We start from the raw sequence: 15,162 nt of genomic DNA, 5'->3' as shown, positions 1-15,162 counted from the left end.
ACGCACAGACACACACACACAAGCACACACACGCACGCACAGACACACAGACACAGACACAGACACACACACACACACACACACACACGCACACGGTGCATTTCGCTGCTAAAACAACGACAAAAAAATATTCCCTCAAATATTATTACTTTCAAAACGTTGGGCAAAATGGCCAATAATATCATTTTTTATTTGGGATGCTTCTAGGACATTTTGGGTGGATTTTGAACGGTATGTGGGGGGCACGTTTTTTGCAGGACCTGGCAACCCTGCGCTGTTGCCCGAGATCTGGATCCACCCCGGCGTGGTGCCGTCTCCTTTTGACCTTTTGACCCCAGACTTCTGGGGGAATAGCTGAATCAATTCATTAGTCAATCAGAAGCATGTAAATATCGTCCCGGTGGCGTAAGAGGACGAACAAGGTGTCCTTCAACATCTACGCTTCCAGGAGATTGCAACGGTGCCACACATGAGCATATTCGAACATGTTTAATGGTAGTAATTAGCTGTCTAAATTGGAGAACGACACTCTAGCTAATGGTAACATGTGCTTTACATGGTACACCTAGGTCTAGGACATGATCTCGGTGTAGCAAGAGGCCGAGCTTGATCTCATTGGACTCATCTTAACGTGTAGATGCTAATTAACATGTAATTTGTCAAAAATCTCCATCGGGAAGCAAATCTATAGCTGGTCATTATTGATAACGGCCTCCAAAATCGACAGCTAATTACTACCCCGAAACATATTCAAATATGATCATGTGTGGCACTGTTGCAATCGTCTCGAAACGTAGATGTCAAAGGACACCTTGTTTGCTCTGTTGCACCACCGGGAAGATATTTTCATACTTCTAATGGATTGATTCATATTTTAAGGTTCTCGGAGTGAGACTTTAAGTGGCTGCAGCAGAAGTGTTGAGACGAAAGATTATATCAAGAGATTTATAGAATATTCCCATTCACATTATGATTCTTCGTCGTAACATCCGACCAAACATCCTTTACATTCACAGAGCGAAGATGATGAAAGTCCAGGCTCAGCAAGTGCTCCATCTCGTTGCATCTGCACCCAGCGGCTCGCTTGCAAGATTTTGGCCTGAAGTTCTTCCCAGACCAACACCCTAGCCATCCAACATGCATATCTGAGAATCAGGCCTCTCTTTAATAATGACAAAAAGTTATGAGAGAAACACACATTAACTTTTTGTTATCTCATAAGCGGCATGGTGCCGGCTCCTTTTGACCTTTTGACCCCCGACTTCAAAAACGTGGCCACAGGCCAGCTGTGTCTACACACCTTTAGCCACAAATGTACACCTCAATCCCACAAAAAATGGGGACTAGAAACTAACCTCTGTCTTATGTACATTTACTGTACTGTTGGAGGTCACGCCCCTTTGCCGACCTTTTCGAGATAGCTAGGGATGCTAAAATGTTTACACACATTTCCCGGGGCCCCGTGTACGACATATCCGAGATTTGGAGTTCTAGCCCTTAGAGAAAAAAAGTTTTCCCAAATGGAGTGTCATTTGGACAAAGCCCCTCAGAAGTGTAGCCTGCAAGACCTAATGGTTCAGAATGTGGTGGAAAAACAGTTTTTGAGATAGGAAGGTCCTACCGCCCTGAAATTTTAATACCTTATTCTAGGGCCTAACTGGGACCTCCGCACCGAAACTTGGCCCGGTCGGACCCCGAGGGCAGGAAGGGGGGGCCTGCCCTCGGGGTCTGACCGGGCCAAGTCTCGGGCAGGAAGGGCCCCCCCTTCCTGCCCTCGGGGTCCGACCGGGCCAAGTTTCGGTGCGGAGGTCCCAGTTAGGCCCTAGAATAAGGTATTAAAATTTCAGGGCGGTAGGAACTTCCTATCTCAAAAACTGTTTTTCCACCACAGGATTAAGGATTAAGGATTAAGTGGGGTTAATGGGTTCGGGATGTTATGTGGTTGTGTGTTGTTCTATTAACATTGTTCGTGTGTTCATTATTGTCGACACCGTCACCGAGAGTGACGTGACCATCGTTTCGTGCAGCTGTTCCGTGTTGAAGTCTCGTTCAATAAAAACCAACTCTCGTTGTCGAGCGTTCAATAAAAACCAACTCTCGTTGTCGAGCGTGCCCCCCCCCTACAAACGTGTCTCCCCCCCCCTCAACAAACGTGTCCTCCCCCCCCCCCCCCCCCCCTTCAACTAACATGTCTCCCCCCCCCCCCTTCATGGGTCTGATTCGCCGATTTCCCATGCTGATATCCCCGAAGATTCTCGGGCATCTTCGACAATTTGGCTATAGATTGTCTCATTACACGCTAAATAATATAATTATAGCCTTGTAGTGACCGTAACATAATTCACCTACAGTATTTCGTTATGTGTTGTTCTTTCAATTGTGTTGTTGTTTACTGCATGTCATTTACGTTCTTGGTGGTTCAGGGATCGCGGTCCCTAAGGATTACGTGCGTCTCATGACGTCACAGACCATGCTGGATTTGTTTACCTTCAGCACGCTTTGTTTTCCAGTTTTCTTTTTTACAAAATAAACGAGTCACACGGCTGTGTGCTCAACGTGCGAAGTTGTGTTCTTAACTTATTGCAATTTCCACAGCCTAATTATATATATAGGTTTTGGCATAAACATAACTAGGGTGCACTGTACTATCTGCGCACACCCTTTCTGAAGCCTCTCTCTCGCTCTCTCTCTCTCTCTGTCCCTCCCGCTCTCTCTTTCTCTCTCTCTCGTACCGTTTTGTGGAGCACGTTAATTGTCTTAGAACACTCCCATTCAGAATGCATTGGTTTACATTTCGTTTTGTGTAACACGCAAAAAGTCGGACTATCGTGCTCGGGAACACGCTTCAATAGATTAACGTTCGTGCGCAGGAGCACGCAATTGCGTGATACCGGGTTGTAAACTCAGCTCATGTAGCTTCACATCAACATTATTACGTCATGACCGGTGGGTCTCAGAGGGTCGGCAACATGGACGACGAGAGACTCATTGTCGAAGTTCAGCAACATGAAGTCATTTATGTACCAAATCATCCTTTTTATAAGGAAAATGTCAGAAAGGACAAAGCGTGGCATTTAATTGCAATAGTTTTGGGAGTGGAAGGTGAGTACATTAGGTTTAGGATTATCGCGTGATCTCGTGATCTCGCGTGAATACGGCTGGCTCGCAAGGCAACGCTACGCTGCCGTTACGCGCCCGGTAGGAATGGACGCAGGGCAGAGGACGCAGCCGTTCCGCGGCACGTACGCGTCCGGTGGGATCCCGGTGTCAGTGGTGACCGAGCGAAATTCCGAGACAGAATTCAAGATGGCTGCGCCCATTGTGACTTGAAGTATGAACTGTTTTCATTGTGCTTGGACCACTTTGGTGGTTTAAATGGTAATTTCAATCACTCGTATTACTGCAATACCTTACTGCGTCCGTATCTCTGCCTATATACACAAATATATTGTATTTGTGTACAGCACTTTGGTCAACTACTGTTGTTTTAAATGTGCTCAATAAATAAACTTGACTTGACTTGACTTGACTATGGCCTATAGCCTACTTATATTGGATCGCCTGGTCCTCTGCCAATGCTACCGCGACAACAGCTTTCCGGGTGGCGTCCATGTTTTCCTCCAACGAGCGAAATAATAAAACGCTTGAAGTGTGGGCGTGGCATCAGATCCGAGATCCGAGTCGGTTCGCAGAGAATACTCGAACGCACCATAAGTAGCTAAGATGGCTGTCGTAGAGCACGAAAAGTGTACATCAATCCACACTCCGTGGTTTGACCGTTTTGAGTATACCATCCGGGTCCTTTCACTACACTTCCTTTCGCCCTGATCTCAATTGCAACGCACTACGTACTCAAACTAATGACTGCGGATAGTATGGATATTGGAACACAGCAATAGACTATAGCTCTATAGCCACCTAAACAGACCTGTTTAGGTGGCTAGGCTAACTACCGTCACCGGAGCAAGTCCGGCTGTTTTCAAAAGCATCTGTCATTACAAAAGACAACAACAAACAGATCGGAAATATCCTAACAACAGCACGGACGAGAGAAACGTGTAAATCCTTTATTTACCCATTTCTTTGCATATGTTTTCTTTTACTTATCTATTATTTTATTTTATTGTATGATAATGTTTATATGTGAAGCACTTTGAGTCTGCCTTGTGTATGAAAAGTTGTCGTGGAAATATCAATCATAACTATAAATATACAATCACATACAAATTATATTAACCTTGTTTATATAATTATTACATTAGAAGGAACTGTATACATTCTCCCTGTAACTTAAAACACATCCCTTCCTCTCTTTTAACTTAGTTAAAAGAGAGTTAATGAGTTAATTCGTATTTGAGTTCCCACTGGAACCAGTCAGTCTGGTATCGAGACCAGGCCAATCGACTCACCTCTTTGCTGTGTAAACTGTTTACAGCCATGTCTTACAAACCTGCAGACATCCCCAATATCCACCCATTGTATTACAAATTGACTTGGCCTTAGGTCACTCCCACTCCCTACCCAGAATGAAAACGTTTGCCTATAAGAATCTTGTTCACCTATTGTCTCGCTGATTGTATCCTTGGTAAACTTTGCTGCCAGTACTTTTCCCATGATCATGCCTTAAAGGCCCACTATGCAACTTCGGGCATTTCTTCGCTGTTTTCTTGGTTTTGGCACGCACATTTCTCTACACAGCGCCCCCTACAGCTTCGTAGTAGATATTTTACAACACTGTCGTAACAACTTGTTGACGACCCTTCCCCATGCACTTCTACGCGAGCCATGTGCATTTTTTTTCAAAGTAGCCGGCGAATGCGTGGAGCCATGTCCGAAGTAGATGTTCATAAAGTGTAGGCAAGGTTATACATTTTTAAAATGGTGTATTTGTATTGCAATAAACATAAATCCATCCTTTTTTATAGTTGACGGGGAGAATTTATATCCTAGATTATGATTGTTTTATCTTAGGTTGAACAGAACAATCAGTGTAAGAGTGTTGACCAACATAATAATCTAAATAAACAAGAACCTGGATTCGGGGATTCAGTCTGTATCTGGGGGACGAGACAGACGAACGAGCAAAACACCCATGGAAACAAAGGTGTTTATATGGTTGCAACCAAGCAAGCTAGAAACGTACAGGGCTCACAACAAAACGGTCGAGCAAACAATTTTTACATGGCTCACAACAAAATCGTTGGGCAAACACATTTGTACAGAGACTATCAACATCAAGAATACCACGAAGACAAAGTTCACCCAATGGTACTTTCAATTTCAAAAGCAACACGACCAAGTCAGTGTCTGATTTGCAGTCTTCTTTTTCTTTCAGTTCACGCTATTCCTGAAAAGCTTGCCCAACGTTTACTCGTGTCTGGCCTCTCTGTCGGTCAGTCTCCCTTTTCTCTTCTTCTGTTCCTCCGACATTGGGTTTCTCTTTCTCTTTTTAGTCGGCTGATCTATGATGAATGTAACAATCCCTTAGTTAGTTGTGTTTATATCGAGCCGGTTCCGTGTTTGGGGGTCTGTGCTGTAAAGCAATTCGTTACTTTGCGAGAGCCGAGACTCCCACGAGAGTGGGCGGCGGGTCGCCGGCAGAAACATATTCCTTTTCTCCGCCAAGATGCGCAAGGGGGAGTCGAAACAACGAACAATCGAACACAAATGTATAATAGAACCATTGCAATGACTCTTAGCCTGTTATATTAATCCATGATGATTGATCCATGATGAATGCAACAATTGCCTCGCAACTGGCTGTTTATATCTAGCCGGTGCCATGTTTGGGTGTGTGTCTGTGCCGTAAAGCATTTTCGAAACTACAATCTGAATACATTTTCGAGGCGCGATTGGATACTTCCGTTGCGTCACATCCGGATTGTGTCGGTCCGAACAGAGCAAGTTGCATATGCGGTTTTTCCTTGGAGAGGTGACATGGGGCAATGACACACCCACCAAACGACCCAGAAATGGTTGCAGAACCATCAGAATAACTCTCAACCAGCATAATTAATGTAATTAATTATAAAAGTAATTAATTATAAAAGTTGCATAGTGGGCCTTTAAGATTAAATCAAATATTTCCTTGTCTGACGTGTCCGTGAGAGAACTTTCTCTTCATCAAATGGCGTTGTCGGCAGGATCCCAATATGAGATCAGACTTTTTTTTTAAATGACTATCTTGCCATTCTGAGCCTCTGACCGGATCCGGAATTTGGAAAATAGATAAACACATGCGATTAGTATCTGACCCAGACCTTTGGAGGCGATTAGCACTAAAACAACTATTCAGCTCACTTCTTAACCCCTTCAGACCCCAATTATGTTCCAAGGTTGTGAAAAATATAATAATGACTTTTTCCCATCCTTAATGCAACCAGAAATGAGAATCAATTTTTTTTTTTTTTTATCATAACTCTTTAATTGTTATTTTTTTTGTCCATTTCAATGGACATCGGGTCCAAACAGTTGTTAAAATATCAACATCATATGACAACATCATACCTATTTTTTGTCTTATATAACATTGACATTACATGGAACATGAACTTGATGTTTCAAATGATGTTTTTTTGTAAGGTCCAAACAATTTCTAAAATATAACATCATAGCTTTTTTTTTTTTTTTTTTGGTTACAATTTACCAACAAAAATAACTTGAGGGTCTCACATTTCTGTCATTTTAGTCTCATTTTCTGTGGGCATATTTGAAGCAATTTCTCTGTGACACAAAACAGAAGTGTACCTGACACTTGTCACAGTAGACATGCATTTTCCTGAACAGCCTGGCAATTTGCACCTTGTTGCTTCTTTTTTTGCATCATAATTTGGCATGTGGTCCAGCATGTCGGTCTGCACCTCTTGAAGGGGCCGTTTTTCCATGGCTCCCTTCTTTTTTGGGGGCTCATCATGGTGAGGTGGACTCGTACATGGACTGGGTGTGTTGGAACTGCTCGGCCTCCCTCGTTTTCTCAATGCGTGGGGCTTCCCCAAACGCACAAGAGCTTCTGCCACATTCAATTTGAAGTCAAGGAGATCCATGACTAGCGGTGGCTGAGTGCCCTGACGTTCTTTGTCTCTGCGATACTCAAGCCAGCTATTCACTACAGCAACATCAAAGGCATGAGTAATCATGCGCAGTGACCATTTGCGGGACCGGATGGTAATCCTGTAAAGGCTGATGAGTTGATCAAGCTTGTCCACCCCTCCCATGGCCTTATTGTATTTCTTCACCATCTCTGGACGCTTGACCTTAACAAACTGCCCATCTTTCTTCTGCCACCTAGCAACTTCATCTTCATCTCCTACACCAAAAAAGTTGGAGGCCAGCACAACAGAGCGGTTATCAAACCACTTCACTAGAACCACCTTTCCATCCCTACTCCTCACTACATCATGGTTCCCTCGCTCTTTTTTTGACATTTCCTTGTCACTCTTCAGTGGAGGCTTTGCAAAGCGGACAACCCTAGCTGTGCCAGCCGCATGGATTTTCTTTTCAGCCAGCACTTCAAGGACATTGTATGTAGTGAAGAAGTTGTCAAAAAAGAGCTTGTGGTTAGGATTCTGGAATCTCTGGCACACCTGCTCCATGTCCTAAAACCTTCTTGCTCTGCTCAGAGAGCTCTGTTGTGGCACCTTGATAGATGAGGAAGTCATAAGCAAGGCCACTTTTGCCGCAGAGGAAATATATCTTGACTCCCCATGGTTCTGGCTTCCCTTTGATATACTGAAGCACAGAAAGTTTCCCCCTGAAAGGCACAATCTGCTCATCAATTGCGAGTTGTTCTTCCATTTGCAGCTCTAGACAGCGTTTCCTTATGGAATCATAGAGTGGTCTGACCTTGTAGAACACATCAGTGTTTTCAGAAGGCCTCTCATTATTGTTCACCACATGCAGGTTGGAGTGAAGCTGGAAAAATCGGTTACGAGACACAGTATCCCGGAAAAGGCCGATATTGATACTGGAAGACCAGTACATTCGCACTCTTGGCAAACCCAATGCCCCAGTTGCCAAATGTAGACCAACAAGGGCTTCAATCTCAGAAATTGATGCATGTTTATACCCCCTGACGGCATTTTGTTCTGCATAGATGTTAGTCATTGTTGTCATCAGCTGGAACATCTCACTGGGAACATACTGCTTGAAGTAGCCATATGGTGTTAGTGGCTCAGGGGGTTCAGGAGCAGGAGCAGGACTTTCCCATGTCGTGTTTACTGGGGTAAAGGGGGTGCGACGCCACTCAATATCACTCTTCTTTGTGATGTTTGCAAAAGGGCCATCCTCAAGTAACAGGTTTATATCTGCCTCCTCAAGCTCATAATTCTCTCTGTCGTCCTCATCCTGACCTTCCACTGCCTCAATCTCAACTTCTTCCCCTACCAATGGTACCTCTGCCTCATCCCTGTCTTCCCCTGAAATCATTAGCAAAACATCACCATACTGTTCCTGAGTATGTAAGGGCCCTAAACATTTGTATTTATATATTTAAAATCTTATATGTGATATTATGTGATGTTTATACTAAAACATGACTATTTTTTAATATGATATTCATTGACTTTCTACACTCACCAACTCTTGGAAATCTATTAGCATCTCCATCTTCCTCATCGCTTCCAAAAATGTCAATATCAGAGATATTTCCATTGTCGATCAGTTCAAGGACTTCAAGGGCTGTATATTCTGCATATGGAATATTTTCAACTGATTATCAACTCATTGTCTTATTCTGATGTACTGTTTTTATAGTAATAAGGTCATTCATCAATACTGGTAAATTGAGTTCAATAACATGGTTTCTGACCCAATGTCCATTCTAATGGACAGCGATATTTGAACAAATCCTGTGTAAAAACTAACACTGAAACATATGATATTACACTTCTATTTATACATTCCATCTTTCAATATTGTATCAAAACTATGAAATCTTCTATAAAATATCTATAAATATGAATATAACTGTTGAAAATGGTCCTTACTTCGACGTGTGGGGTGAAGCCCTGCCATGCCTCTCTTCCATGTGGTGAATTTTTTTCATTCGTCAACAAGCAAAGCTATACTGCCGTTTGATTGGTTGTTAAACGTCCACTTATATGGACTTAAGGGTTCAAGTGGTGTTAAACGTTGCAAAAAGTTTAAAAAAAAAAGCCCCCGTCATGTGACGTCCATTGTAATGGACACAGGGTCTTAGTTAAAAGAGAGGAAGGGATGTGTTTTAAGTTACAGGGAGAATGTATACAGATTCTTCTAATTTGCATAATAATTATGTAATAATTATATAAACAAGGTTAATATAATTTGTATATGATTGTATATTTATAGTTATGATTGATATTTCCACGACATTTAGTAGGCCTAAGAGAGAAACAGGAAATCAAAACGTGCTGAAAGTAAACAAATCCCGCATGGGCTCAGACGTCATGAGACGCTCGTAATCCTTAAAGGGACAGCGATCCCTGAACCACCAAGACAGTAAACGACATGCCTAACACAATTGAAAGAACAACACATAAGAAAATACTGTAGGTGAATTATGTTACACTCACTACAACCCATTAAATAGGGTATGATTTCTAGATGTCATGGCAACGTCCGCTCGCGACACTGGACTTGCGATCGAGGCATCGACGCGGACGTTCATTCACATAGCCAAAAACAAGAGAATAGATGGCTAGATAAAATAAACATCAAGACATACAATTCTAAAAAGAACAGATGAAGCAGCTACAATTTTTCCTTCGCGGTTTGCCTACAGAGCAGCGCACCTGCATTTAATGTATCCGTGTATTGTCACAATTTCTCAGTATCAAAGGTGAAAGTAGAAACGGGTTGCCAAAAGCTGTCATATTGTTAGTTATCACAGACAATTTTAAGTAGAAACGGGTGGCCAAAAGCTGTCATTTGTTAGTTATCACAGACAATTTTCAACAATGAATGATCTGTACGGAGCTCCATAAGGGACATTAGGGAGAACGCTCCCGGACAGAACCTTAGTTTGGAAGTCATGCTGACACGACAAATAGCCTACTTCCAACAGAAATACAAAATTTAGAAAATAGGCCTACGTTTCCCTGATCACGTTTCAATAGATTAAATAACGTGACAGTGTCACGTATTTTCGTGAGACCAGGTTCGAGCGTGTGCATGGGTTGAATTGCGTGTGTCTCACGCCGAATGCATGAGACATGAGAGCCCTGTACTTACGTGACACAAACCAGCACCGCAAACGTTCTCTCCCGCTTAAGATGACGTCTTTCTTTATAGGTTCATGGGTCTGATGCGCCGATTTCCCATGCTGATATCCCCGGAGATTCTCGGGCATCTTCGACAATTTGGCTATAGATTGTCTCATTACACGCTAAATAATATAATTATAGCCTAATTATATATATAGCCTATATATATATATATATAGGCAATATATATAATTAGGCAATATATATATATATATATATATATATATATATATATATAGCATTTGTGGTTTTGGCATAAACATAACTAGGGTGCACTGTACTATCTGAGAACACCCTTTCTGAAGCCTCTCTCTCGCTCTCTCTCTCTCTGTCCCTCCCTCTCTCTCTTTCTCTCTCGTACCGTTTTGTGGAGCACGTCAATTGTCTGAGAACACTCCCATTCAGAATGCATTGGTTTACATTTCGTTCTGTGTAGCACGCAAAAAGTCGGACTATCGTGCTCTGGAACACGCTTCAATAGATTAAAGTTTGTGCCCAAGAGCACGAAATCGCGTGATACCGGGTTGGAACAGGTGAGATTTCTCGTAACTGGTATTGCTGAAGCAACATCTATTCGAGTAGGATTGGTATTTACAAAAAAATGTATCACTAATGAATTCACATAACAAACATGGTACAGTTGGCTGGAACTACAGCAAACAGGTGAGAATGATGAGATTGCTCGTTTTCCATTACAAGTGGACTGGTATTACTGTTGCTATATGGTAGAGATGATCTAAACATGCAATATAGTTTACTAGAAGTTAATTATTAGGTTTTGTGATGATAGTGGTAGGCTACTCCTCTTCTGAGGATATATATATATATATATCCTCCGAAGATGATAGATAGATGACATGACATCGTTCTCAACAAACTAGCTTAGCCTAAAGCTCATCAGTTTTACCTTTGGGATTACTCTACAGCAGACGTTCTTCACTTCGTTGGGCATAGTGGCACAATTCCCACAGTTGCACCTAGGTAGTAGAGATGTTATAAGTTATAACGGTGTATTTTGATGGACAAAAGTAGTCAACAATATGCCATGTCGGGACATAAAAAGGTTGTTACGGACCCTTGAAGAGTACGAGTAGTCTACTAGCCGCAAGCTAAGTCTGAAAAGCTACGCTAAATACATGATAAATCGCGTGTGTGTATAATATCATAAACAAAAACTTAACACTGTGAAATGTCCTGGTCCATTCTACGACTAAAATCGCGCTCGTCATTAGGGTCGTCAGCTCCATTATCGCTTTCGGGGTCCGACTCAGGCTCAAATTGGTAAGGTAGCACTGAAGCCATAGACAGAGTGACAGAGTGCCTGAAGAGACGTCAGCACCCTGTCAGCACCAAGATTCTAAATGCCTCAAAATTCTAAGCAACAGGGTGTTTCAGATAGGGGTTGTAATACTCATAAAGTATGAGAAAAAATAATGTGCTAGACAACCCTTTATTGTTGTAAATCAATTCTATGAGGTCAAACAAATTAAATAATGAACAGTAAAAAAGGGCATAATAGGGCCCCTTTAAGTAAATTGCAACTCATTCATGTCACTACAATCAGCGCAATGTATCACATAACGTTCAGGAACTCTGCTTTGCTCAACGGTATGCGTAATTTATTTTCATCGCAATATGTGGATCACAGTAACATGAACAGCTACATTCACAGTGTATACTGCTAACCCAGCTCTACACCGATTGACACACATCTGTCCGCCCCGCCACACCCTCACTCCAACTCTTTATAAATCCGTGCACAGTACTCCACTAGTTAATGTAAGCCAGTTAGCCCGTCAGCTTGCACACCTCAAATTACCAATGTTGAACTTCAATATTAACCAGTTATTTTATATCAATAGTTTTATTCTTCTCAGGGTAACATAAACGTTATCCAGCTATTATATCACGACTTACTGATCTCAGTGATGTGACGGTGGTGGCAAAGTTGGAAGTGCCTGAGGCACTGGGCACCGCTGGTGTTGAAACCTGAAACAAGAGCCCGCATTTTAGATGTCAGATATAGCGGCAAAGTACGTTAATATACACATGTTAACCACAGCACAGGCTTCATAGAGTAACCCTGCGTTCACACCAAAAGATGCATTTGCTGCCCGAACGCGTTGTCGCCAAAGTTTTGCGGCTGCAAAAGTTTCTCCTCCCCTGGCCAGGCATTTGGCTCAGCTCAGTGACACACACACACACACACACACACACACACACACACACACACACACACACACACACACACACACACACACACACACACACACACACACACACACACACACACACACACCCACCCCCCCCCCCCCCAAACAAAACCAGCAAAAACATGACACGGCGACATTGCCCAATGTTGTCACAATCGACATGGGACAACGGCAGAGGACATGTTTATTTCCAAATGTCTGCAAGGATTGGTTTACAAGAGAGATAGTAAAGTGGTGCAAAACAGTTAAATTATTCACCCACGTAAACATGTTACCTACTGTTACCAATGGCCAATCGTAACAAATCGCCTGCTCGGCATGTCATGCATATATGGATGCAGCGTTGAAGGGGACGCAAAGCACAGCTTTGGCAACGCTGTTGAACGCTGATTGGCTGTCATCACGCGTTTGCTGCCGAAAAGTTGAAATATTTCAACTCGAGCAGCATTTGTCGCGCCGCAAAATACGTGAACGCGCCTGCAGCGCAGCACGCCCATGCCCGGCAGCGCTGCAAATCAAATCTTGCCGCGCCGCAAATCAAATTTTGCTGCCGATTTTCTCGGCAGGAAGTGGTCCGGCAGCAAACCCGCAACGCGTCTCTACATTCACTTTGAATGGGATCGTGCTGCGCGGCATCTTTTTGCATCTTTTGGTGTGAACGCAGGGTTAGTGGTCGGTTTTGTCACTGGTAACCACTAAGTAAACTAGGCTACAGAATGTCCTCACAGTGGAGTGGATAACAAAACTTCAGCTAGCATGTGTCACACAGCTAACTGGCTGGGTTAGCTAACAGTGGCTAACCCCCTCGTCCAGTATGCATAAAGAACTCAAATTAAAACAACTTAACTTACCATGGCTGTTGTGGACTGGACCGGGGAGCTACACCCTGGAGTGCAGTCCGTACAGCTGCAATAACCACCCGTTCGATGTGTAGGACTCCCAGAGAACTGGACATGCCTGCTTGCCTTTGTCGTGCGATCTTTGCCGCGCCTAACATTATAGAGGCAGGGTTTGAAGGGGTTCTCCGCGCGATTTGAAGCCACTGCAGCGGGCGTGGTTTCCTTGGGGATTTGAATATTTTCTAAATATTTAGCTTTAAACTTGGGGACACATTTAGAGTTAACATTTAACATTTAGATTAAGATTTAACATTTAGATTTAACATTTAGATATAAATTTAAGATTTAGATTTTACATTGAAATGAAATTAAATTAAATGAAATGAGGCATTTATATCCCGCTCATATGATTAGCAAGCCAACACAAGGAAGGCAGCTAACCATGTCAGAGCGGCTGGCTGTGAAATGTGCACAAAATGTGGTGTAGACTTTCGGTAACACTTTATAATAAGGTGCCATAATAAATAGCAAACTAGTCATTACCTAACCCTTTGTTAATATTTGTTAATTGTTACTAAAATATCTATTTGGCACAAGTTAATAGTTTTTCCATCATTAATTAAATATTAGTTGTTTGCATACAATTTGTATGTTAATGTTTTAACAAATAGAAAACAATCTATTAACTAATATTGTATTAATATTTATTAATAGTTAACTAAATGTATTTTTGGCACTAATTAAGTTATTTCTTACATTATTTAAATGTTAAATGTTTATTTACAAACTATATGTTGATATAAAAGTTAATGACATATTATTATTTAACTAATTGTTATTAAACTGTGCTTCTGCCTATCCCAATATGAACCACTCCTCATCGGACTCTTACAATGAAGTTGGTTAAGCTTAATTAATATATGAGTAATATATAACTATCAGTATGGGGGACCCTTATAATAAAGTTGGTTAAGCTTAATTAATATATGAGTAATATATAACTATCAGTATGGGGGACCCTTATAATAAAGTTGGTTAAGCTTAATTAATATATTAGTAATATATAACTATCAGTATGGGGGACCCTTATAATAAAGTTGGTTAAGCTTAATTAATATATTAGTAATATATAACTATCAGTATAGGGGACCCTTATAATCAAGTTGGTTAAGCTTAATTAATATTAGTAATATATAACTATCAGTATAAGGGACCCTTATAATAAAGTTGGTTAAGCTTAATTAATATATTAGTAATATATAACTATCAGTATGGGGGACCCTTATAATCAAGTTGGTTAAGCTTAATGAATATATTAGTATATATAACTATTAGTATTGGGGACCCTTATAATAAAGTTGGAACAGTAATTATTAATCATTTACAAATATTTATTATAACATGTATTAACGATAGCAAATATTTTAACTCTCACACTGGAAATGAATGATCCTCAGCACACACTGTTGGGAAGGGGGATGAAAATACTTTATTTATAACTCTCTAACAAAGGACTCTCAAAGAGCTCACAAATAGCTTTTTGTTTTCTCCTGGAACACTGACACTGATAGTTAACCTGATGGTCCTACTGGAACACTGATCATTAAACTGATCAAAAGATGATCAAACTAGAATGCCAACAGAATGTATAAAATGGTATATCAAATAAACAGAGAAAGAGAGAGGGGTTCAACCAGAGCGTGAGAAAAAGAGAGAAAGACAGTGAGACAGAGCACAAGAAAGTGAGGGAAAGACAGAGTGAGAGACAGGCAATATTTCTTAACCACACTAGAAAAAAACAACACGAACGGGTAAAAAAATAATAATTATGCTCTCTTTGCATACGGGATTAATTTGCATTGACTTTTT

General features: G+C 41.5%; 1 protein-coding gene and 1 long non-coding RNA gene across 2 annotated transcripts; both read right to left on the bottom strand.

Annotated features, from left to right (window-relative positions):
- Positions 1-4,163: 4,163 nt before the first annotated feature.
- On the bottom strand, positions 4,164-8,039 carry LOC130386325 (piggyBac transposable element-derived protein 1-like). The gene is made up of 2 exons (XM_056595171.1): positions 7,843-8,039; positions 4,164-7,750 (listed from the first exon to the last, which is right to left on the bottom strand). The coding sequence occupies exon 2, from the start codon at positions 7,590-7,592 to the stop codon at positions 6,669-6,671; it is 924 nt and encodes a 307-aa protein (XP_056451146.1). The 5' UTR covers positions 7,593-7,750; positions 7,843-8,039; the 3' UTR covers positions 4,164-6,668.
- A 2,436-nt stretch (positions 8,040-10,475) lies between these two features.
- LOC130386326 (uncharacterized) lies at positions 10,476-13,498 on the bottom strand. Its single transcript, XR_008896108.1, has 3 exons — positions 13,306-13,498; positions 12,159-12,230; positions 10,476-11,218 (listed from the first exon to the last, which is right to left on the bottom strand). It is a non-coding gene; the product is annotated as an uncharacterized LOC130386326 (long non-coding RNA).
- Between the last annotated feature and the right edge of the window lie 1,664 nt (positions 13,499-15,162).

Source organism: Gadus chalcogrammus, chromosome 7, assembly GCF_026213295.1.
Source record: "Gadus chalcogrammus isolate NIFS_2021 chromosome 7, NIFS_Gcha_1.0, whole genome shotgun sequence".
NCBI classification, from domain to species: domain Eukaryota; kingdom Metazoa; phylum Chordata; class Actinopteri; order Gadiformes; family Gadidae; genus Gadus; species Gadus chalcogrammus.
This window is presented reverse-complemented; position numbering and strand designations above follow the sequence as displayed.

Coding starts and splice junctions, on each gene's coding strand:
- LOC130386325 (XM_056595171.1), bottom strand. CDS start 7,592: ATGGAGCAGGTGTGCCAGAGATTCCAGAATCCTAACCACAAGCTCTTT.